The sequence below is a fragment of the Panthera pardus genome, unplaced genomic scaffold (assembly GCF_024362965.1).
Source record: "Panthera pardus isolate Hobbes unplaced genomic scaffold, ASM2436296v1 HiC_scaffold_22, whole genome shotgun sequence".
NCBI classification, from domain to species: Eukaryota; Metazoa; Chordata; class Mammalia; order Carnivora; family Felidae; genus Panthera; species Panthera pardus.
In genome coordinates, this window is record NW_026526788.1 from 56584984 (window position 1) to 56608393 (window position 23410).

The following is a 23410-nucleotide window of genomic DNA, read 5'->3' on the forward strand; positions in this document are numbered from 1 at the left end:
CTTTTTAGGTATATTTTCCATTGATGTGTACGGGTGGAGGTAAGAGGACCTGCCACGGCCCAGCGTGGACTACACTGAGCTTGTGCAGATGGGAACCACATCCTTGGCCCCATCCATATGCCTTCACAAGCTGAGCCAACTGGAAAGCACCCTGTAGCTGCCCCTGGCTCCTTTGTTACATATTTCAGAAGACTATGAATGTACTCTGCTAGGTGTTTTTGTTGCTTCATACATGTTAAATGACTAAATCCCAGTGTCACCTGGTATCTGTAGTAGAAATGTACATCCCCTTTGAGTCCTAACATGCTCCCCATAGAGTGAAGGTCTTGGTGGAATAGAAATAAATTAGGCTTCTAATTAGTAAGCCGAGGTTCCTGGCACTTCAGCTTCTCAGACTACAGAATGCCGGGGTGAAAGTCTTCTGACATTTTTGGTTCTGTCTGGAATTTGGTGGTTGGTATTCTGTTAACATTCCTCATCTAGTTACAAGCCATGCCAGCCACCAGTCTTCCCACGTCCTTCCCTTTCAACTCGGTGGTGTAACAGCACAACCCTTGTATAGCTTTTTCCAAGAATTAGAACGGGCTGCACCTATCAAGTGTGTGATGTGGCCAGCAAGACTGAGACCGGAGCCAGTGGCTGGCTGCCTGGCCCGCTTCTTCTGGCCCTCTCGGCAACTGGATGCAGGAAGAAGCGGTGGGTACCTCCCTGCCTGAGTCTAGTCATCAGCCGCCACACGCTCCCCCACGAGCTGCACATTCTTTCACAGACCATTAGCTGCATGTGCGAGTATAATGTTTTTACTGTTTGGGAGAGGCTTGCTGGATCCAACAGGAAATCAGTCCTTCCCTTGTTTACCTAAACTGCCATGCCAAGATATAATGCTCCCTTTGCCTGATGAAGGAGTGGAGAAGGTAGAAGAGAAGGGGGAAGAAAGCACTTCTTTGTATTCAGAGAGGATAGCTCAAGATCATGTCCCTTTTTACCCCGTAAGGAGGGAGGGGATAGCTCACATGCCGTGGGGAGGGGTGTACTGTTGTAAATCTGCCCCATCTGCTACTGTTCATTTCAGCTTTGCAGCCTCAGTTGTAAAAGTTTACGGTCCTTGGGCTTTTCCTTCTTGCCTCCTCCCTTTTGTCCCTTAACCTTTCCAGCCCACGTTTCAGCCCTGAGCCTGGGGAGAGAATTGGGAAGCAGACTATAGTCTGCTAACATCAAAGGCTGATATCAGAGAAGTGTGGTGGGACTGTTGTGAGTAGTATGTGTGCCCCACATGTACTAGTTACCAGCTCAGCAAGAGTGGAAAAGGTTAGATTTCATGGGCTGGGGACCCCAAAGAGTTATATAGCCAGTCTTGTCTTTGTAGCTGTCCATACTGAGCAACCTTTATTGGCACTAGGGCATCAGACCTGTAAGGATCATCTCTTAACGTGTATCTAACTTATTCCATGCAAAGTTCACTCCAGAAACTTGGTTGAGACCTGAAGTTGAGGCAAGTCCTGAGATGCACAGTGATCTTGAGGGAGATTGGATTGCCTGCCAGGTGTATGGCATATTTTCTCCTTGGCAGAGGCCCTGGCAGGGGCCGGGGTCCATGTTATCGCAGCAGCCTTTCTGCTTGGACTTCTCTTGCTGCTCTGTAGGAAGACCCTATCTGGCCACTTCTGCAAGTCCTGCCCCTTCTCAAGCACTCAGTAATTGGTGGTGTTGGCCCATCAGGAGATAAGGGGATGCCTGAGGCCTAAGCTTCCAGGATATTAGAAACACCCATATGTGCAGTAGGATAAAGCTAAAGGCACTAGAGCAGACTCTTAGAATGACAGGTGAGTTGTAAATGAGCGCAGATCAAACAAGGGATTCAATTCATCAACTTCTCTGCCAGTTGTGACTTTGACACAAGTTGTGTTGCTTTGAGCTTCTCGCAGAGCTAATCCTGCCTCCTGTGTATTTCTGTCCTTCGTCTTCTACTCCAAGACTTTTGCAAAGCACCGTTTAAATGGGGGGTTGGGTCACAGCCCATCTCTAAGGAACTGATTGCTCTTGAGCCAAGAACACTGGGGCAAGATCCGGGAAAGATGGGGTCTCCTTGTGGAAGAGCAGCTCATCTGAACAAAGCCTAGAGGCCACAGACCGTAGACCAAAGGCCTTTACGGGACAGGCCCAGAGTCATCCTGAGGGAGCAGTACCATTTTCGTTTGATGATCTTGCCATCGAAGGGCTTCCTGAGCAGTTCTTGGTGCCACTTGGCACTGGCCCCTTTCCTTCTGAGTTAGGGCTCTGTGAAGGGCATGGCTCCAATAAGCTGAGGTATCTGGTGTGTGGGCAGCAGCCGGAAGTGTGCAGTGATGGCCTCAAATGAGGTTGTTCCTGAGACGCTGCTCCTGCTCCAGGGAGAGCTCTGCATTAGCTCGGTAAGAATCTCCTGTGGACCAAAGAAGAACAGGTAAGTAGCCAACCCTACCGTGCTCTCATTCCCTCCCTAACAGCTTCACTCACTCACACACACACACACACACACACACACACACACACACACACACACACACATATTCTGCCCTGCTCACCCTTTACATTAGGTCACTCATGGGCACAAACACCAATCCATTTTGTAGAAAGAGACCCTGACGTGTAGTTTCATGGACATAAGAAAGGATAGGCTACTGAGTGGAAAGGGTTGTGCTGGTTATTCTTTTTTGCCCGTCCTCCATCCCCAGATTCCTTCTCTACCCTTTTTGTATTTTTTTGTGCTCTACAGAATTGGCCCCTGGAAACTGCCTCACCCTGGCCCCAAGCCTCTGGTCTCTGATTTAGGTCAGTGGGGAGCAAGAGCAGGAGATCAGCAGATGGCAGGTGGGAGAGGCTGGGGTATTTCTTCTCTGTTCTGTGGTGATGGCCTCATCAGCTCCCCCTGACCCCAAGCTCGAGCTTTCTCCTGGCTCCTTCCGGTGCCCCTTCAAGCCAAAAGGTGTTAACAGTTTTCCACTGTTGCTATCCTCTCATTTCCTTAGTCCTATTCACATCTAATTCTTTCGTCCTATTCACACACTATATAAATAGTCCTTTCATGAAATACCTTTGTACTCTTACCTGGTTTGCCCTAGCTTTCTGCAGGGACCCTCACAGTGGCCAGAACAGCACTATTTTTCTTTCCTCCCTCACCGCCTGGACCCCCAGCAGCCTGCTCTCCACTGTGCAGTCTGAGGTTCCAGTTCCGATGTCTCTCACGTCCCTGTCTCCTTTAATGGCAGCAAAATCAACCCAGTCACACAATTTCAAATACTTGGACTATTTCCTCTTACTGTCTTCCATCTGTTGCTAGACTCACCTTTTGAAACATAAATCTGATCTTTTTGCTCCCCTTGACTGAAATTTGTCAGTGGTTCCCAGAAGCCCACAGGATAGTCGTCCTCTTAGCAAGAACCATCATAACCCTGCCCGCAAAGAGCTTTAGCGGGTTTGAAGTATATAGCTCCATTTTAAAACAAAGAAAACGTTTTTGTGGTTGAGATTTTCCTTCAGTCTTACAGCTCTACAGAAAGTGGTGGACTTAGACTTAATTTTTTTTAATGTTTATTCATTTTTGAAAGAGAGCCCAAGCAGGGGTGGGGTGGAGAGAGGGGGGGACACAGAATTTGAAGCAGGCTCCAGGCTCTGAGCTGTCAGCACAGAGCCCGACACGGAGCTCGAACTCACAAACCGTGAGATCATGACCTGAGCCAAAGTCAGGCGCTCAACCGACTGAGCCACCCAGGCGCCCCTTGACTTGGATTTAGATCCCGATGAAGCCTTGTCCCCAAATCCAACGAGGCCAAATCCTATGCTCTTTCTCCAGTTCTTCCTTTCTTCCCTGACTTCTGCCCCTCCTTTTGAAACCCAGCTCAAATGTCACTTTCTCTGGGAAAACTTGTTCACCCCCAGGTCGTTGCTTTCTCTCCATGCTTGCTCAGCATTGGTTCATACTGATTTGGAGTACTCAGTATTAGGGTTATCCATTTGCATGCCTGCTTACCCTGTTCACCACTGAGCTCCACATTTTACTTCTATTTATTTTCCTAGTGCCTGGCATAGTGTTCAACACAGAAGTGGGTCTTAAATGTTTGCTGACTGAATAAACCAGTCTTGCCCCACCTTACCCCATATGTGCAAAGGTGTGAATGCAAACACCCCATAGCAAATATAGGCATTTCATAACTTGAAGATGGATTGCTACTTTCCTTTACAGACCAGGGGAGCAACCACCTCCTCACTCTGTCCCCCACTGAATCATTGCGTCTTCCTCTGTCCAATTCTACCAAAGTTGCAAGTGTGCTGAGCCCTATTCCCTGTGGCCTATGCTGTGCTCACAGCTGGGGACAGCAACCCAGCTGGCGGACTTCCACTTTTGCCCGTGAGGCATTCAGCTTAAGGTGGGGACAGCTAAGAAAGACCATGTGAATGGGGGAGTGAACAATAACGGGCCTGGCAAAGAGAAATCTTGACTTGAAGTAAGAGAAAAGACCCCCGGATAGATGGGGGACGGAGTTTATAATCCACGCCACCTTAAGGACAAAGAGGGACACAGAAGTAGTTACTGGGTGAGGCTGCCGGTGGGACCAGCTGGATCTAGAAATTTACCTGGGAAGATGTCAAAGGAAACTCCTCTCTATTCCATCCCTGACCTTCTGCACGCCCAGTCCAGTCACACACAGACATGCATGCAGCCTCCCCTGGCTCCGAGCCCACAGATGCTGGCCCCACACAGGCTCGCACTTACCTGTGTGGCAGTTGTGCAGCCAGACCCGGTGCCCGTCATACTTGCAGCGGCACCGCATCATGTTGTTAGAGAAATCAGACTCTGCCACCTCGTATTTGGGGTTCACAACCACCTGGAGTGAGAGAGGGGGACAGTTGAAAGCAGGTGATGTGGCTTCTGAAGTTGGGAGGCTGGAATAATCCTTTATATTTCCTGTCATCTCACAAAGGGTATTTCTGTTCTTCACTTCATTCGTCCTTACAGTCACCCAGAAGGCCGGCACTCTTGTTCCTATTTGACATTGTCCATTAAATCAAGACTCAAACCTAGGATCCTCTGGATCCTCATTCAGTGTTCTTTCCCCATAGCAGAGCTCCTTCAAGTGCCAGGCCTGTCGGAGACCCTATTTGTGAGACTCTCTTCCTTCATTTGACCTCAGGAAACTTCTGGAATATGTGCAGGAAATGGAGTTCCTGTGGGGAATCCCCAAACCCCCTTACCTGGAAGATATAATTCCCAGGGCCCACATCTGTGATGTCCACCCACTGGCAATCAATGTCATGCCGGTAGGTGTCCCAGCAGCCGACAGTCACTCCCTGCTCCCCAAAGTTGGCACACGCATAGCGCTTCTGCAGTCCTGTGGGGAATGGCGCTGACGGTTAGTGAGGCAGTGATAGGTGCTCAGGACCAAGCATTCTGCTCAAGTTACTGTTTAATCCTCACGACATTCGTACCATTCAAGTGCAATCAGATTAGGGACCTGCGATTCCGTTACATAACTTGCATGACTATCAGAGCCAGATTTCCTACTAACCATGAACCCAGCTCTAGCAAACCTCCATCCATGGCAGATTATTTCTTTGGATGCTCTAGTGGAAATTCCTGTTGGCCTAGGAAATACGGTTGGAAGGTTCCAGCCCTACATGCTAAGGATACATCGTCCAACCCTTTGAAGAGCCAGTGTTTGCCATGCTGTCCTTAAGGGCTGGGAACTGTGGGTATGCAAGTAGGAATCTGACGATCTGTGCCCTCAAAGAACTTAGCCCAAGTGAAATAGCCCTGCAACTACTATCCAAAATAGTGTTAAGTATTTAGAAGCGGTACGAAGTGCGTCGGGAATGCAGAGGCAGTGGACCTTCCACCTAAGATGTCAGAAGGTAAGAAACCGATCTTTCTGAATTGCCTGGAGTGCTGACTGTTGCCAGGCCAGAGTCTCCAGGTGTCTGAGGTGGCTTCATCTGAGGGCAGAAGGGAGCCTCACCCTGAAGGGGCTGAGGAGTAGAACACAAGGAGGAGATGCTGACAGGAAACCATATACCTGTGGGGCAATTTGTGTCCTCCAGGCAGAAGCTGGCCTTGTGCCCCTCAGCCACCTTGGAGCCATTGAGAGTGAGTAGGTCATAGTGGGTGAAGACCTCAATGCTGTGGTAGTGCCTGCGGAAGGGAAAGAGCTGTGAGCTTGAGAACAAGAGGAGAGGGTCCTCTCTGGAGGAGCTGGCAGGTCAGTGCCCTTCTCCCTTTCCAACCCAAGATTAGTGGGACCCAGGGTCTACTTTCCCGTCATCCCCGCCAGGCAGCAAGGCACAGCTGCCCCCACCCTCTAGGGCGTTAACCCAGGTGAGGAGGGTAAGTGCTGCCCTGGTAGCCTCCGGGAGGCTGGTGCCTGGCTACCAGGCCTGATCGGAGGCGGCAGGAAGGGACACTTCGAGGGACCAGCCTAGGAGCCCAGCCGCTGAGGAGCGGGGCTCACTCTCCTCCCTGTGAGCCTGGGACCAAATTGCTACCATTGTTTCCAATCCAGTTCTAATGACAACTGTGTTCATGCTGCAGGGAAAGGTGCTCATTATCTCAGCAAGGCCAAGTCCCAAAGTCGCTGCCCCTTCCACTCAGCTTTCCCCACCCTGCTGTGTCCTGAACAAGAAAATACCATTTTTCCATTCTGCCTTTGTTACAGGCATCGTCTGTCCTGTGTGGGCTGGAGACTCCTGACAGGAAAGAATGCCCATTGTCTCCTTTTAGTAGTGTTCACACTTTTCTTTGGGGGCCTTGCTCTGCTGTGGCAGAAACCAGCAAACTTCTTCTGCAGAGCTAGCATCCTGGATGGGATGTCTATTTTGGGTCTCCAGGTTTCTAGGAGTGCCCACCTTATGTGGTTTTCAAAGACAAGGCCCAAAGTCCAATGTAGAGAAATTGTCCAATATTCCAACAGAGACCAGCTCAGCTGGCAATGATTGCTCCCCTGGCCGTTCCTGGGGAAACGCACCCTTTGAGCGCCATCAACTGGGGTACATCCAGGACAGGCAAGGGAGTGACCGGCTGGCAGGGCCGGTAGATGCTCCTGGGGCTCCCTAGTGGCTCCTGGAGGCAAAGCCAGTAAGGTGTCTAGGAAGGAAGGCTCTTAACCCAGAGTGCACACCCCTCCGGGAAAGTGAGTGGGGTCAGGGAAAGACCAGACTGGTTTGGTTCCTGGACTCTGCTTTTTGTCCCTCCAGAGCCAAGGCAGGAGCAGGCGCTAACCTGTGGCACTGGTGCCAAATCCAGCTGTGGCGGCCTGTCTTGGGACGGAAGTCAGCCCGGCCCAGGTTGTAGATCTGTGAGGAGAAGCGCAAGAGGCGCCGGTGCCCGTAGGGCCAGTCCATGAGGTCGGCAGACTGGGACAGGCAGTTCTCTTCGTGGGCACAGTACAGCTGGCTGAGCGGGCGGTCCTCCAAGTAAGCCGTCTCCTGCACCAGCTGGGCATTCATCACAAGGTCCGGAGCACCTGGGGCCACAGGAGGCACAACGCCGTGCGAAAGGTAGGAAGGTGGCCAATTTGCTCTTGGGCATAGGGAGACAGGCATGCCCCCAAACCAAGCTCTTGGAGGAGCTACCAGAAAAGTGGAGCTCTACCCAGAAGAGTAGGGAGGTTTAGGAGTTAAGACTGGGGAGTTCTAGCAATAGAGGAACGATCTATTGCCTTGGCCTGGGAAGCAGGTACAGTGTCACTGTTAAGCATGATGGCTTTGGAGCCAGGCTGCCTGGGTTCAAATCCTGCTTAATTTCTGACTGCACCATTAAGCAGCTCTGTGACTTGCTTCACCTTTTGTCTCTCATCTTCCTCATCCATGAGAGAGGGATAATAATAACGCCAATCGTGCCAGTACCTGGAACGTGCTTAGGTCATTGTTGGGTAAGCACGCAGTGGATGTAAGCTAGTCTTTCTTTTGTCAGGTGCTTCTCAGCTCCCGGGGGCCTTTGTGTAGCCTGGCTCACAGTCCCTCCTCAGCCCCGCTGCCTCCAGCTTGGCGTCCTCAGCTCAGTCACTCCCTCTGGGTCTCAGTTCCTTCAAGGAACTGGCAGGGAGGGTCGGAAAGGTTCATCTCTGGGCCTGCTCCTGAGCTCTGCCATTCTGGTCCATTCTGCTGAAGTTCTAGGCCTGTGCCTCCTCCAGAGCTCCTGTTCTAACAGGATTGCTATCCTGGGTATTCATACCAGGCCATCCCGCGCTCTCTCCTCAGAGGCATCGTGGACATTTCTGGTGCTTCTCTGTGCATAAAAGTCCCCGTTGCTGGAAAGGCTGCTCAGTGCCTCTCCTGTTCCCTTCCTGTCACAGGGGCTCTTACCCACCCCACCCCCCGCCCTTGGAAACCACATGTTCCCTGTACAGAAATGTGGAGAGCTGCAGCTTTTACCATGTAACATCAAGAGAGAAAAGTTGCCCATTCTCAATGCTTGCTCTTGCAAAAGCTGGGTTACAGTTTAGATTTTTGGTAGAGGCATCCCCTGGCGGAGCCTAGGTGCTGAGGCTGGTGAGACGGGGCTGCTGGTTTATTTCAGTGTGTGTGTGGGGGGGGGGGGGACGGAGGGTGACAGCAGGAACTGGCTGGGTTGCCAGATGATGCCTGTACTGTCACTAAATGCTCCTGAAATTCCTGTGGTGTGTTTTGGAGAAAGCCAGGCTATGCCCACTGACAGACCCTCGTGCTCCTGAGGGAAAGAAGGAGAGCTTTCAGAGAGACTGAGAAGGAGAGAGGGTAAAGGGGAAAAAAGGAGTGAGAAAAACCATGGAGGAGAGATAGGGATGGTCCCACAGGCAGCAGGTCGCCTGTCTGTGCTCAGCTGTTGTGAAGTGTCCAAAGCATTCACCAGGCAGTAGACCAGGGAGGGGGTGCAGGGTTCCCAGGATGGGGACACACTGGGGAGCAGGCCCCCAACGTGCTGTGAGCCTTAGTGCTGGGATGGCCCACTCTGGTGCCACATGATTGCAGGCGAGGGTGCACTGGACAGAGAGGAAGCCCCAGGGCTCACTGACAAAGGTCAAGGCTGTCTTGGCATGCAAGTTTGGCCGGGAAGAAAGTCAAGTAGTTGCACGCGTTGGTGCCAGCTTGAGCCTTTGGACTGGCCACAGTTATCTTGGCATCGGCCTGGTTGGCAGATGTCAAACAGATGCTGCCGCCCTGAGAATCTGGGTGTGGGGGACGGACCGATGCCTCAGAACGGGCTTGGGCCTGTTGGGCAAACCCCACAGCTCGGGAGGACACACAGCAGAGCCTTAGGCCGTGCACGCTCCTCACAGTTGGCATTCCCCGTACAACAGCTTTCAGACTCTTCTTACTACAAGCTGCACCACGAAATACATTTTACGCCGTGGCCCAGCGCACACGTACATAATCCCAGGATGACTGCCCTTACTAAGTGTGACACATTCTCTCGTTTTCTATCCTGTTTCATTTTTTTTTTTAACGGTCACGACAGGAAAATTGAAAATCACTGTTGGGTATCCTGGGGTTGTCTCATATTCTCTGTTTTAATCCTCACAGTAACTCCACGAGCTGGGCAGGGCTGGATCCTCACGTGACAGGGGACTTGGCCACACACAGCCGGTAATGGCAGAGCCGGTGCTCCAAGTCCCGCCCTCCTACCCCCCACCCTTCCAGGGTTGGGGCTGGGACCAGCTCTTGGGCCCTCCCGGAGCATGGGCTCACCAAACAGTCCCACCGGCGCTGTGAATGTTACTCACTGTCTGTGCAGGAAACTCCGGCCGAGAAGCGCCCCGCACCGTGGGAGCAGTGCACCGGCCCGTGCCGCGAGCACTGCTGCAGGGCAAGCTCTGTGCCTGAGCAGCGCACGCCGCTCATCACCACCTCTCCGGCCCCCGGCGTCCCCTGCCAGTACCAGGTGTCCTGAGAAAACAGCCAGCAGCCCCCGGTTGAGGCCGAGAGGTGCTTTGGGAGCCTCTCCTCTCTGATGCTCGTGCTCTAGAGCCCTGTCGGACCACCCCTGCCCAGCTGTGTCTGGCCTCGGCTCAGAAGTCTTCAGGGATGGGACGCTTCCTGCTACTGTGCACCCCTCCGAGAGCAGAAGTTTCTTCCGTTGCACTGAGGCAGGAAGATTCTTCCGCCACTGGCCTTGCCCCCACCCTGTTCCACATGGCTGCCCTTAGCTATTGGAGAGGGGGGCCCTGTCCCCTGTCCCACTCAGGTGGCCTGCCCCGTTTCTCCAACTGTGCCTCGTGTCGCCCTGGGCGGTCGGCTGTGGGTAGGGTTGGCCCCAGTTCTCTAAGTGAGGAATACCCGGCAGCCCCACCGGCCAGGCGGGCCCAATGGAGGACGAGGTAGCATCGCAGCCGTGCCCCGGCCTTGTGATTTTCTTTCCTTGGCATCTCTCGAATCTCTCTGAATTTCCCCCAGGACGGCCACTAGCCTGGGCCACACCAGCGTGACTTCTCGGCTGGGCTACTGCCACGTTAGGTTTCCTGTATCCATGCTGATCTCCACCCCAACAGTGTGCCACACAGCACAGAAGAGATTTTTGAGAAACGTGCACTGCAGACTTCACGGTTTGCCTGCCACCTCCCTCACATATCACACCACTGGCCCTTGATAGCCCCACTCCGGCCCTGGTCCCTGATTTCCCCAATGGGGGCAAGCCTCTGTGGGCCACAGGGTCTCTGTGTGGGCTGTTTATCCCCACCCCACCTTCTCCCGGTAACTTCCAGTCATCTTTCCTACAGACAACATACAAAAGTATGTGTCTGTTGTGTGAATGTTTTCTGGCGACCGCCTTCCTCACTTTACTGACTGTCCCATGAAGCAGGGGCTACGTCTTGTTCTCCACACTGTCCCTGGCGCCCGGCATTCCATCGGCCCCCCAGTTTCACTCAAAAATTCATCACTGAATGAATGCAGGAAGGGTTAGCACTTGTAGCACAGGACGTTGGGAAGCACAACAGGAACCTACCTTGATTGCATGGCTGGCAAAACCCAGGCCGAGCTGTCGGCAGGCCACCATGGCTTCGCTGAGCCCCCAGTGATCGCTGCACACGGCCCCCCAGCGCTGGACTCCGTTCACCTCTACCTGCACCTCCACCACACCCTCCTCAGGGCTGCGCCCACCGGCCAGGCGCACCTGCAAGGGTCACAGGTGTGTGAGGAGTACAGTGGCCTCGGGAGGAGAGGGCTCAGGACAGCCAGCCTGGATCTGCCTGGCCTAGCTCGCTGTGCAGCCCTGGGCACGACACTCCTCTGGGTTCATCTCCTCTGTTCCTTGGGGACGTTTTGCTAGTGTCTGATGTCCCTGCCCACAAGGGACACCTGACTCCAGGTGCCTCACCTACTCTGGTTTTTGTGCTCCTCTTACCTGAAATTCTACCATTAATGATGGCTTTGCCAATGGCAAAGGGCTTTCATCTCTATTGTCCCATTCACAATAACCCTGTGAGATAATTAACCCCAATTTACAGAAGAAAGCCATGATCAGAGACACGAGCGAGTGACTTGTCCACCATCCACGTCTGCAGGGCCCTTGAACTCTGACCTTCCCACGCAGCCTTGCCAGTGCCTCTCCCAGCACTGACAGTCCTGCGGCCCTCTGTCCTAGCCACCTTCGTTCGCAGCCTCACCGGGGGCCTGAGAGGCTGTGGTGGGACAGCGTATCTGCCTCAAGGGTGCCCGCCACCATTGGACATCTCTGAGGGGATGTGGGCCAGGCCAGGGGACTTCGAGGAGAGGGCTTTACAGACTGGCTCTGAGAAAGTGCCCACTGGTCTGATGTATCCTGGGGCTCTCTCTCAGGGCTTCCCATCCCCCCAGCCTGAGGTCATGCCCAAGTCTGAGCTCACCTGATTCTGGAAGCCCATGTTAGGGACGTTGCACCTGACGGCGGCATCATTCTCGTGTTGACAACCATTCTGGGACCCTTCCAGGGAGGGGCAGTCACTGAGGGTCCGCTCATACCCCCGGCAGCGCACCTCACTCAGGTGGATGGGCCCCAGTCCTACGGGGGAGAGGGAGAGGTGCTGTGCAAGGCCCCATCTCTGTAACCCCACACCTGTGGGTTTACAGGTTTCCCCTCCATAGACAGGGAGACAGACCTTCCTGTCCTGGGCCCTGGACACCAAGGATGGAGCCACGGCACATCCAAATCCTCCCGCCCCACCCCAGGCCTCCTCACCTACCTTGGCCCAGCTGCGCCCCAAAGAGGGCCTCCCGAGCAGAGCCAAAGCCAAGCTGACGACACACAATGCTGGCGGAGATGAGGTTCCATCCGTGGTCACAGACTGTACCCCACTGGTGGTTCCTGAGCACCTCCACCCGGCCTTCACCCACCTGGGCCCCAGAGCGGAGGCGCACCTTCGGCTCCTGCTGCGAGAAAACTAGCTTCAGGGAAGGCTGAGGAGGGGGCAGCAGGCAGGGGCTGAGCCATGGCGGGGGGGCCTGGGCCGGGCCCCTTCAAGCTGGGCGAGCCCATGATAGGGAGTTCCAGTCCCACCTCTGACAGCTCAGAGATACTACCTCCATTAAGCCATTTTTCTCAAGTGCTCTTTCTTCATGACAAAGAACCACCACACTGGCGGTAGTAGTAACAAGGGAACCTTAGGAGTTGGGGTTCTTGGGCTTCTCAAGCCTTCCTGATCTCTGGGGCAGGGGGCGGGGGGTTGTTCCTTCCTTTTGTCCAGCCCTGGCTTCTTCCCTGTTCTTTGGGGCTGAACTAGGTCGATGCTTCCCAAAGGGGTGTATGAGATGATTTGAGAGCTGCGCGGGGGCATGGCATTAATTAAGCTGACTCACAGTGGGGAAGTTACTCCTCCGGTCCCTCCTGTTTCATGGAGGAGGCCATCCCACTGTGGGGCCGCCATGTCTGTAACACCTCACCGGCACTTAGGCGTTGCTTTTTATAACAAAGGGCCAGGCTCAGGTTCAATACCTTAGGGCCTCAAATGGGTGTTAGCTACGATGTAATTACTGTTTTTATGGTTGCCTTCTATTCATGACAAGTGATGTCAGCTTTCCATTTATGGTCGGGTTATAAATGGTTCCTTTTAAATAAATCCCAAGTTTCTACCATGCTGTGTCCTCCTCCCAGTCTGCACCAATGCCTCCTCGGTGGGGGCGGGCCTCCCCTCCCCTCCCCTCCCCTCTGGCCTGTCCTGGAGAGCCCCTCCCCACCGGCTCCTGCTCAAACCCAGCCCAACCCACCTCTGCCCAGGATTCCTTGCGCCCAGGCTTTGCCTTCGCAGGGCGGAAGCGGGGCCCTGCCACACAGCTGACCACAGCGTGCATGCCACCCGGGCAGGCTGGCCGCAGCTTGCCCCGTGCTGGAGCCACCTGCACCTGGCAGTTGGCCATGTGGGGCTCTGTCCCCAGGCAGTTGACCTGGTGGATCCAGAAGGAATTCTTCTGTGTCAGGCTCTTCAGCCTGGAAGACAAGGGAGACTGAGGGTGGGGAGGGGTTGAGGGAGCTCAGGAGTCAGGGAGGCCAAGGCACTGCGGAGGAAAGGGACACGCCCTCCCCTTCATGCCACACCCCTCTGCACCCTCCCCTAAGGATGCTGCTCCTCACCTAGACTTGGGGTCCTTCATCTTCAAATTCCAGATTTTCCTAGGTGGGAGAAAACAGGTGGGGATGGAGTGGGTGCAGGAGACCCCCTGGGCCCTGGCTCCTCAGAGCTGTTCTTGAGTTTGCACTGGAACTCTGTCTGTAAACTTGGCTGCATTATGTCAATGCTGAGCTTCAGCCCTGGCACGGGGTCTCTGCGCAGACACCGATGATCTCCATTTCCCAGGGAGAAAAGCGGGGCCCAGCAAGGTACCTCGGCTAGTCCCCAATGGGGGTTTCTTCGGCACTGGACCGCCCCTGAGTGGGCAGCCCCCAGCTCACCCTCTCCCCACATGCAGATGAAGGGGAGCCTTGAGGGAGCGCCCTGAGAAAAGGGGAGAGGTCCTGGGGGGCGGGTGCAAGCTGGAGACCTTGGTGGTGGGGGCTGCCCACTCAGAGGCTATAATCAGGGCTGCCCTCCTCCTCATGGGTGCTGGGCCAGTCAGCCAGGCCCAGAGGTGCAATTACCAGGCAGTAGGGAGTCAGGGGCCCTCATCCCAGTCATCCCCAGGGACGGAGCCACGTGCGCCTGGTCTTTGGGAGCAGGCCCAGGTAAGACAGAGACACAGGACAGAGCCACCAAACCAACTGGGGGTGTGCAAGGGGGCGACCACTCGGATGCAGGGTGGGGGCTTTTGCCCTTGACAAGAAACACATCTAGTTTTCACTAGCACAGAGCTGGTACCATTTAGAGGCTGATGCAATCTTGTGACAGTTCTGTCACGTTTTTGACAGAGTATTTTTATGTTTCCTCTCCCAAATGCTGCCCCACCCCATGTCCTGCTCACACGCAAAGCAGTCAAAGCCTGGCTCAGATCAAAGTGGAGGAAATTCCCTGTGGACTGGCTCATCGAGGCCCCGGGGGCCCTACAGAGGGCCCACAGCGTGGAGTTGGCAGAGCGGAGACCAGAGCTCAAGCTGTGTATACTTGTGGGCACCACCGTAAGTATCTTCAGTCAAGCCCAGTTTTTAAGCAGGGACACAGGTTTGCGTTCAGTTGTTTTCATCTGGGAAGCTTTCTGTACTACGGTCAATTCTTTTCATACGATTAGCAAGTAGAGTGTTTTTCTGTTCCGAGGTTCTTCCCAGGTTCTTCAAGTTCATTCTCACACTCCCTCTCATTATTCTGAGAGGCCCGGAAGTCCAGCCGGGACTGTTTCCCTCCCAGCCCCACACCCACGGCCATGTCCTGCCACAGACGCCACCCTGCCCAACTCCCTGAACTCTGCAAGGTCCCACATGTCACAGCCATGCGCACGTACTCATACGTGTCTCTCTCACGCACAGACGCACACACATATGCTCACACGTGGGTGCACGCACTCGGCCACTGCCCCACAGCCCCCTGACCCCCTCAGCTCTCCGTCCAACTGTCCTCCTACCTGTAGTAGTGACTGTTGACAGGTGCCTCGCTGGGGAAGCCCAGCATCCCACACACCACCTTGCTGTTGTTCCTGGTCCAGCCCTGGTCACACACCTGCCGCCAGTGTCCCTCGTACCTCACCTCCACTGCTCCTTCGGTCACCAGACTATGCCGCTTGGTGCTGGCGAGAATGGGCTTGAGCCGCACCTCCTCCAGCCGCCGGCCCTGCAGGGTACAGAGTCACTGTGGGCCCCAGGATTTCTGTGCCCACTGAGCCTGCTACAAGGTCTTCACATGGGAGAGCCGGGGCTCAGAGCACTTAGAGATCACTCCATCCAGTCTCTCAATGGACAGACCAGGAAACAGAGGCCCAGAGATGAGGTCATCTGTCGAAGCCACATAGTGAGCACAAGAGAACCTTGGTTTATCTACGGTCCTCTCCTCAACTCCAGAGAGAACCAGGCAGGTCTGTGCTCCCCCTGGGATCAGGGTCAGGCCCCTTGGAGTTTGGGAGGCTTCCACTGGGCACAGAGGGGCCTTCTCTGTGTTACCCTGGGGAGAGCTGAGGATGGGCATGGACCAGCTGTTTGAGACTCCCAGCAGGATCTTTGGCCCATGGGACCCCCGCCCTGGCCCTGGGGTGACTCAGACCATAGGGACCACCCCACCCTGGCCTGCTGCATTTGTGGGCCAGGGCCAGCTGTCCTTAGACTGGGGCTTCCTGGCAGTGGAGGGTAGGAGCCAGGACCTGCCCTGCCTGCTCCTGTTGTTTGGCTTGAGCTGTTTTTAGCTCGAGGTTGTTTGTGCCGGGAAGAGGCAGCAATTGTGGCCGGGCCTTGTGGGTGAGGCAGCCCCTCACCCCTGCTGCCTCCCTTGTGGGGAGTAGCTTCAGCGATCCCCAATAGGCCCAGCCTGAACCCCCAGCCTGCCCTGCTGTAAGTTGGGCCCTCTGTCTATGCACCTGTTCTGGGCCGCCAACATGATGTGGGGTTCCAGGGACGCTTGTCAGCCCACTCTGCTGCTTTTCCCTTCCCTCTTCCTACGGGTTCATCACCCATCCCGTGACCCAACACTTGGCTCCGGCCAGGGCCTGAATAGCCTCCTCACCTGGGGTCCAAGGGCATTGGAGACCCTCTCAGAAAGATAGCCACGCTGGCGCTGGGGGTGACACACCACCCCAATGTCCTCCGAGTGACTGCAGTCACTGACACCCCAGCCGTTGGACATGCACTGGTCCAGGGAGCTCTCTGTGCCCATACAGCGCACATTGTCCAGCCAGATGGGTCCTGTGGGAAGGAGACGGGTGATGCTTAGGGACAGAGAAGCAAGTCACAGGTTGTGCCTCCCTCATAGGACCCCACAGTTATCAACTGTCTTCTTCCAGAGCCTGAGTAGAAGTGGGGAAGAGGAGTTGGTTCTCCTGGGATCTTGGTATCTACAGCCCTACTTGCTGCCTCCTTTTGGCAGCAGGTCCTGTAGAATCTGTTTTTGGAAAATGCCAGGTAGGTTTAGTGATTAGATCTATCCACCCATTCATCCATCCATTTGTTCACTCAACATTTGCTGAGCACCTACTGTGTGCCAGTCACTCTGTAAGAATGGAGTAGGGTGGTGGTGGTGGTGACCTCACTGTAGGTGAGAGCGGGAGGGTTGGAGCAAGGGTCTCGTGCAGCCAGGGCACTCAGGAAATACCTCATGGACGAGGTCATTTGAGCTGGGTATTAAAGGATGGGTAGGAGTCTGTTGAAGCCTCAGGATGCTCAGCCTTTGAGAGAAACCCACTATCATCTCCTTGTCTTCCTGCTGGGCAGCACCAGGCACTCACCCTCCCCTTGGCCATACTTGGCACTGTGGGCCCAGGTCAAGGCTGTTTCAAAGCCCAGTTGGCGGCAGGCCACCGTGGCCTCCTGGAGAGCGAAGTCATCGTCACACACAGTGCCCCACTGGCCCTGGTACAGCACCTCCAGGCGGCCCTCCTCTGGCCTGCTCCCTGGGCCCACCAGCCGTAGCTTTGTGGTGCCCAGTGACTGTAGCCTGCAAGGAGGGGCCTGGAGCAGGAGCAGGAGCAGCATGAGCAGGGAGAGGGCAGCTGGTAGGGACCACATCGTGGTGACTTCAAGGGCAGCTGGGGCCAAGGCACCTGAGGAATGAGTAAACGTGACAGTGATCACCACCTCTACCCCTGACAGTGATCACCACCTCTACCCCTGACCTAGGCCTCTTCTGCTGGCTGTCAGGGACAAAAGACGGCAGGGCCCCTCCAAGTGTGTGTGCGCATATGTACATGTGTGTGTTGTGGCATCGGTGGAGTCTGGGCTCTGAGATTAGGCAACTTGGTCTAAACCCACTGTTCACTGTCCATGTGACCTTGAGGAAGTTTAACCTTACTGAGTCTCAATTTCCTCATCTGTAAAGTGGGGATAATAATCCTTGTCTCAGTGTTGAGAGTGTTAAACACTGTAGGTGAAGTGCTTAGCACAAACCTACCACACAGCACTCAGTAACTAGCTGTTCTCGATACAGTCCTATATGTTGGTAGAAGGGGTGGCCTACCCTTTGAGTCATAGGGGAGTCCCCAGGGTGCCCTCAGGTCCAGAATAGCTACCCCAGGGGCACGACTCTTGCACCCTGGCCACCCTCACCATGGAAGGCACATGGAATGCTAGAGGGGAAACAGTCATTTGAGGGGGATCCAGGCCTCTACCACTCATTTGCTGTATGGCTTGAGCAGGTGTCTCAAATTCTCCAGGTCCTAATTCCTTATTACTAAAGTGACAAAACTAAGCCAAAAATTGTCTAATACTTCCTCTAGCTAAGATAGTATATGATATCCTCAATCTCGGGGTCCATCTAGACACGTGATTCACTGATTCAACAAACATTTTTGGAATACTTGCCTCAGGCCAATTATTAGGCCAGATGCCAGGACACAGAAGAGAAGACCTCAAACACTTACCCCCTGCTCTCATGAAGCTCAGAGAAGGGGAAGCAGGGAAGGCTCTCAGAGAGGGGATACTTAATCAGGGCCTTGTTGGCTGAATAAGAGTTCTCCCTCTGTGGGGAAAGGGGTATTGCAGGTAGACAGAAGAGGGGGTAAAAGAGGAAAGAGGGCAAGAGCAGAAAGCGTCCTCTCTTTCCCCAGTACTGTAGTATTGGAGGCCTGGAGGGGGCAAGAGTGGAGGCACAGGCTGGGGCCAGATAAGCAAGGGCCTTGGGCACCACGAGAGGATTGCTCTTCATTCTGTAGGAAGTGAAGGGCCACGGGAGGGTTTGAGGCAGTGAGCACACACCAGAGACAGGGTTCCTGTAGTCACGTCAGGTGCTCTTTGGGTCCCTAGAGGGGGCTGAGGTTAAGGGCTGGCCTTCTCCCCCTCATACATTAGCAGCCTAGGTCCCGGGAACAGGGTAGGAGAGGAGCAAAGGGGAAAGTGTAGAGCTGGTTAGGGCTGCCAGAGTGTCCACAGCCACCAGTGCTGAGGCTCCTCCACTGCCAGGCTCTGCAGCTGGTGAGGGGTTGAGGCTGGCCTGGAACAGGGTGGAGAACGTTGGGTCCTTGACTCCCTGTTCAGTGCTTGAGTCTTGAGAGAGCTCGTTCTGGGGAGACCCCCTCTTCCACGGCCACCGCTGCCACTAGGAGACTGCATAGCCGGTCAGTCTCAGCAGGGAGGGCCTCACAGGGCCCGCGCCACTCCTGTCCCCACAGACTGGTAGTCTGGCTGGGAGTCAGTCCTTGCTCCTTCCTGCACACAACCCCTCCCCCTTCAGCCACTGATCCTCCTGCTTTGGTGAGCCCAGAGCTGGGTGGAGGGGGCTCCTAGGAGTGTACTAGATGGGCTCAGGAAGGATGCTCCGTGGGGACGGTGCCCCCAGTGCCCAGATAAGTGCCAGCTACGTATGTAGGTGACACCAGGAAATATCACGGCCGCATGGATGACACTGCACAGCGTGTACACGTACAGACCAGGAGTCAGACCACCTGGGTTCACATTCTACTTCCAACAATTAGTTTCTGGGTCGTCTCGGGCAAGTGATTTAATTTCTCAGTGCCACAGTTTTGCTTCTGTAAAATGGGGATCGTAAATAGCACCTACCTGGTGGGATTCTTGTACAGATTAAATGAATGATGAATACATGTTAAACCCTCAGAAGAGAAGCTCTCCATTGACAGGTAACTATTATCAACAGTAACTGTAACAGCCACTATAGAACCATTGGTCTGGCTTGGTTGCAGCCCCTCTTGGATAAAGGAATGGAGGCTACACCCTAAGTCATCAGCAAGTCCCCGGTACCCTTCTTTGTGACATTCTCCAGATGTGCCCCTTTTCCCTCGGAGCCCAGGTTCTCCTTGTTCCCCTCCCTGGGGCGGGGTATTATCTCCTCTCCATCCTCACCACTAAGTCTCTTCCCACCGGGATCCCTCCTGCACTTCCTTTCCAGACTTAAACACTGTTTTCTTCATGTGACTCCCCACTCTGGGGCCTGTGGGGCTCCTGACCCACTGTCACCATGAGCAGCCTGCTCTCTGCTGCTTGGGGTGTGCCATTGCCTCCTCTGAGCACCCCTAAGGAGGAGGTGGACAGCTAGGGACTGAGCCAAACCCAAGTCACTGTGGGTAGGGACCTTCCACAGATGGTGAGAGGGTGAGAAGGACTGGGTTCAGGGCCCTCCAGCTGTTAGGACCCACTGGGGCGGACCTGAGAGATGACCCCGCCCCCTGCCCTTGCCCCCATCCCCTGGGAGCCCTCGCTCTGCCACCAAATGGCTATGTGACTTGAGTTAGGGGCTTCCCTCTCTCTGGGACTCAGATGCAACACCTATAAAATGAGGGTGTAGCACCAGGGGTCCTGCTAGTGATGGGCCAATGGGTGGGCCAGGCAGGTCTGCTGTGTGGCTTGTGGCTGATGTCCCACAGCACCGTGGAGAGCTTACTGGAGGCTGAGCATAGTCCAGGGCCGGTAGGCTCCCTCCTCACCAAGGGGCCTGCCTGGAGGTGGGGACAGGCTTCTGCTGCAGGACCCAGGGATGGGGGCGGGGCGAGGCTTGCTGCCAGGAGAGCTCCCAGGGGGGTAGATGGGGCCGAAGCAGGAACTGAGAGTCCCTCCTCCCAGCCTTCCCGCCACTGCAGGGCCCCCTGTAGTTTCTGCTCACCCCAAACTTGCCTTCTCACCATTCTCCAAACATACGCTTCCATTCTCTGCTTCCACATCCCAAGCCTCTGCTCTCACTGCCCGTTCTATTTGGAATACGCTTCCCTCTGTCCCTGATTGTTCAGTTCCGACACCCAGCTCAAATGCTGCCCCTCCACAGAGCCCTCCCGGGCCCTCACCTTCCTAGCACTCTAGGTGTTTGCTCCCTATCTCCACAGCCAGCCTCCACAGTGTCTCCCCGGAACTCTTCCTCCAGTGCCCAGCACAGGGAACAGGACCAGGCTGGGAAACCTCCGTCAGAGAAGGAAACAGCCTCAAAAGTGGCAGTTCTTTTCGCAAGCGAAGGAGAAGGGCACAGGGTAGGAAGGTGGTGGTAGTGGTGGCAGGCGGTTAATAATAATAATTAATTATTAGAGTACATTTAAAACTATCCATGGAATACTTGTCTCTACTTTATAGATGCGAAGCTGAGGCCCAGAGAAGCTAAATAACTTGCTCAGCTGGGATTCAAACCCAGGAAGCCAGGCTCTAGAAGCCAGGCTCTCAGCCACAAGAGAGATGGACGCCGGAGGAGGAGGGGAAGGAGGAAGGGAGGCAGGGAGATGAATGAAATTCCACCCTGGTGCTGGCTGATTGATGGCCCAGCCGTGGTGTGAGGGCACCGGGGTTGGTGCCAGCACTGAGTGCAACCAAGTGACAGATCCAGGACCTTGCCAGCTTGAAGCAGAGAGGCACCTGCTCCAGGTGCTACCAGGGGACTCTGGCACCTGGCCTGACCTGGCCCCTCTAGGATGGGCTGGAAATGCTCAAGGGTGTTCTGGAGAGAGCATGGGGTGGGTGCTGCCCTCATGGGCACCAGCCTCAGGGTCACTTGAAGCCCTTCTCTCTGGCTTTTGGGGATGGGGTCCCTCCCTGGGATCACTGATTACAGTGACCTGAAGCAGTGCCAGCAAATGGCTCTGAGCTCTACCATCCAGGCACAGGGCGTGTGGCAGTCAAAGCCCTCTGCCCACCCTCATCCTCTGCCTCCCCACCCCCTAGCATAGCCAGCTCTGGTTTATTTAGTTGAAGAGATTCGCTCCACCCTGCCTCTTTGTCCCCCAAGTCACAGGAATGACATGGGAACCCACCTTGCCCCTTCCCCTGCCTCCTTCCTGGGTGAGAGGGCAGAGAAATGGTTACACTCAGCGTGTTCACAAACAAGACACGCAAGCACCCCAGGCCAGGGCGCACCACCCCGGGCGGGCCTTGGGCCAAGCTCCCTAATTTGGTCACTTCCACTGGAAGCAGGTTGGTGAGCTACTAGGGGGCTAGGCCAACTGTCCATGGGACCCCTATCCCTCCTGACCCCAGCCTTCAGGTACCCTCAGAAGCTTGAAGCCCCACAGAGAGACAGAAGTGGGACAGACAGGACGGCAAGAGACAGACCCGGGGCCAGGGGCCAGGCGCAGGGTGGGGGGACGGGCGGGGGGCGGGGGGGGGGCTCACCAGCTGGAGCACGGACGGTCGGGCTGGGGCTGGGGCCGGACTCCGCGGCCGAGCAGCGCTTACGGGCCTCCCTGGGCGCCCTGGGGCCTTTTTATCCGGCTGCTGCCCGCGGGCGCCCCCCACCCGGCCGCCCGCGGAGGAGGCCCCACAGGCCCCGCCCCCGGGCGGCCCTGTCGACGCGGGAGCCCGGCCCTGTCGGCCCCTTGGCCCTGAGCCCCCCGCCCCCCGCCGGGCCGCGGGCCAACGCGCAGCGGGCGTTCACACGCCTCTGGCCCGGGAAGTCCTGGGGTCATGAAATTGCAGGGGGCAGCGGGGCGGGAGGGCTCAACTGTTTCCCCTGGAGGAAGCTGGCGCGCTGCAGCAGGAGAGACTGTGGGAGAATCAGAGTCCCTGCGAGAGACCGGCGGCGCGGCACCAGCGCGCTGCGTTTGCCTGGGGGTGCCTGTGGCCTCGGGAGCCCCAGTCCCAGGCGCAGTTCCCTCCTCTGCCAAGCCGAGTGACATGCCTGCCCCCCAGAATCCCCCCATTTAGTGAGTCGCTGGAGGTGTCAGTGCCCAGAGCACAGTATCCTTCACAAGGGAGTGCCTCACTGTCATAGGGACCACTAGACTCCCTTGGTCGGGGGCAGCTAGCGAGGGAGAGGGGCGCTCAATTCAAGGGAGCTCCGGATGGTGTGGTGTCTGGAGTAACAGGTCCACTCCTTTGCCCTGGTCCCTTTAGATTTATTGAGTATTTCGTGGACACTAGGTCTCTGTTCTGCCCATTGTACAGTTGTGAACGCTGAGCCCCAAGAGACACAACCTGCTCCCCCCCAGTTATAAACAGTAATTGGGAGAACTTAAATCCTCCTCTACAACTCCTTACAGAGTTGAATGAGGCAAGTCCTGGCCCTTGACAGGCCCATAGCTGGAGGGTAAGTGGTGTGTGTGTGTGTGTGTGTGTGTGTGTGTGCGCGCGCGCGCGCGCGCGCGCGCCCCCCATGGGGAGCAGGGAACTATAGAATAAGACAAAAGTAAAAAAGGCTGAAAGAGGGGAGTTCTATCACCTTAATTGAGCTCCCAGGCACCTGAATCCCAGCCTCTTTCCTCCAAATTCTTTCCCTTAGTCCTGGTCCTTCCCGGTGCCTCAGTGCCACCCATCTATAAAATGGGCAGAGAGTTCCAGCCTCCTAGCTTCCTCCCTAGGTCCAGATCAGTACAGCCTGGTACCCCCCTTCCCCCAACCTTGTCTGAGTGTCCTTCCAAAGCCTCATTCAGCAGATCTTTATCGATTTTCTCCTCCTTGCTAGATAGGGTGCTGGGGTGCTAGACACTGCTGGGGTGGGAGGGGGCTTCCCCTTCTGGTAGGGGAGGCAGACCTGTAAACAAACACCACCACAAGGCAGAATGTGATAAGGGCTAGGATAACAAGGTGGACCTTTCTCATCCCTGGGTGACAGCCAGGTCACACTGACCTGGCTGCTAGAGGACTACTGTCCACCCCTGGCCGCCCACGTCCCAGATGTCCCCCCAGTGCCCCTGCCCCGCCCCAACAGGGCCCAAAGCATTCCCTGCATGAATCAACAGGAAAGAATGCTCCCAGCTTTGGGTCAGTGGCAGCAGCAGCCCAGCCCCACCCCTGGGGACAATGAGGCAGCTGTGGGCTGGGGTGCCAGGTATGCCTCAGCCCCCTCCTCATGCCCAGCCACCTCTCATGCTGAGCCAGGAACAACACAGAGGGATCGGAAAACGTGGGCTCCACCTGCTGCCAATCACCCGCCCAGGCCTGGCTGCCCAGAACTAAAAATACCCTGGAGGCCCTGCGGCTGGCGGGGGCTAGAGCCCA

At 55.6% G+C, this 23410-nt stretch overlaps 1 protein-coding gene across 2 annotated transcripts; it reads right to left on the reverse strand.

Annotated features, from left to right (window-relative positions):
- Positions 1 to 1354: 1354 nt before the first annotated feature.
- LOXL4 (lysyl oxidase like 4) lies at positions 1355 to 17056 on the reverse strand. 2 transcript variants are annotated; one of them, XM_019459067.2, is made up of 14 exons: positions 16777 to 17056; positions 16059 to 16237; positions 14971 to 15176; positions 13553 to 13591; positions 13189 to 13408; positions 12168 to 12351; positions 11832 to 11986; positions 10952 to 11119; positions 9732 to 9894; positions 7250 to 7493; positions 6051 to 6166; positions 5233 to 5369; positions 4754 to 4865; positions 1355 to 2422 (listed from the first exon to the last, which is right to left on the reverse strand). In XM_019459067.2, the coding sequence occupies exons 1-14, from the start codon at positions 17054 to 17056 to the stop codon at positions 2352 to 2354; spliced, it is 2274 nt and encodes a 757-aa protein (XP_019314612.2). In that variant the 3' UTR covers positions 1355 to 2351. The 2 variants fall into 2 exon arrangements, with proteins under 2 accessions (XP_019314612.2, XP_019314611.2); XM_019459066.2 differs by having other exon boundaries at positions 12168 to 12354.
- Between the last annotated feature and the right edge of the window lie 6354 nt (positions 17057 to 23410).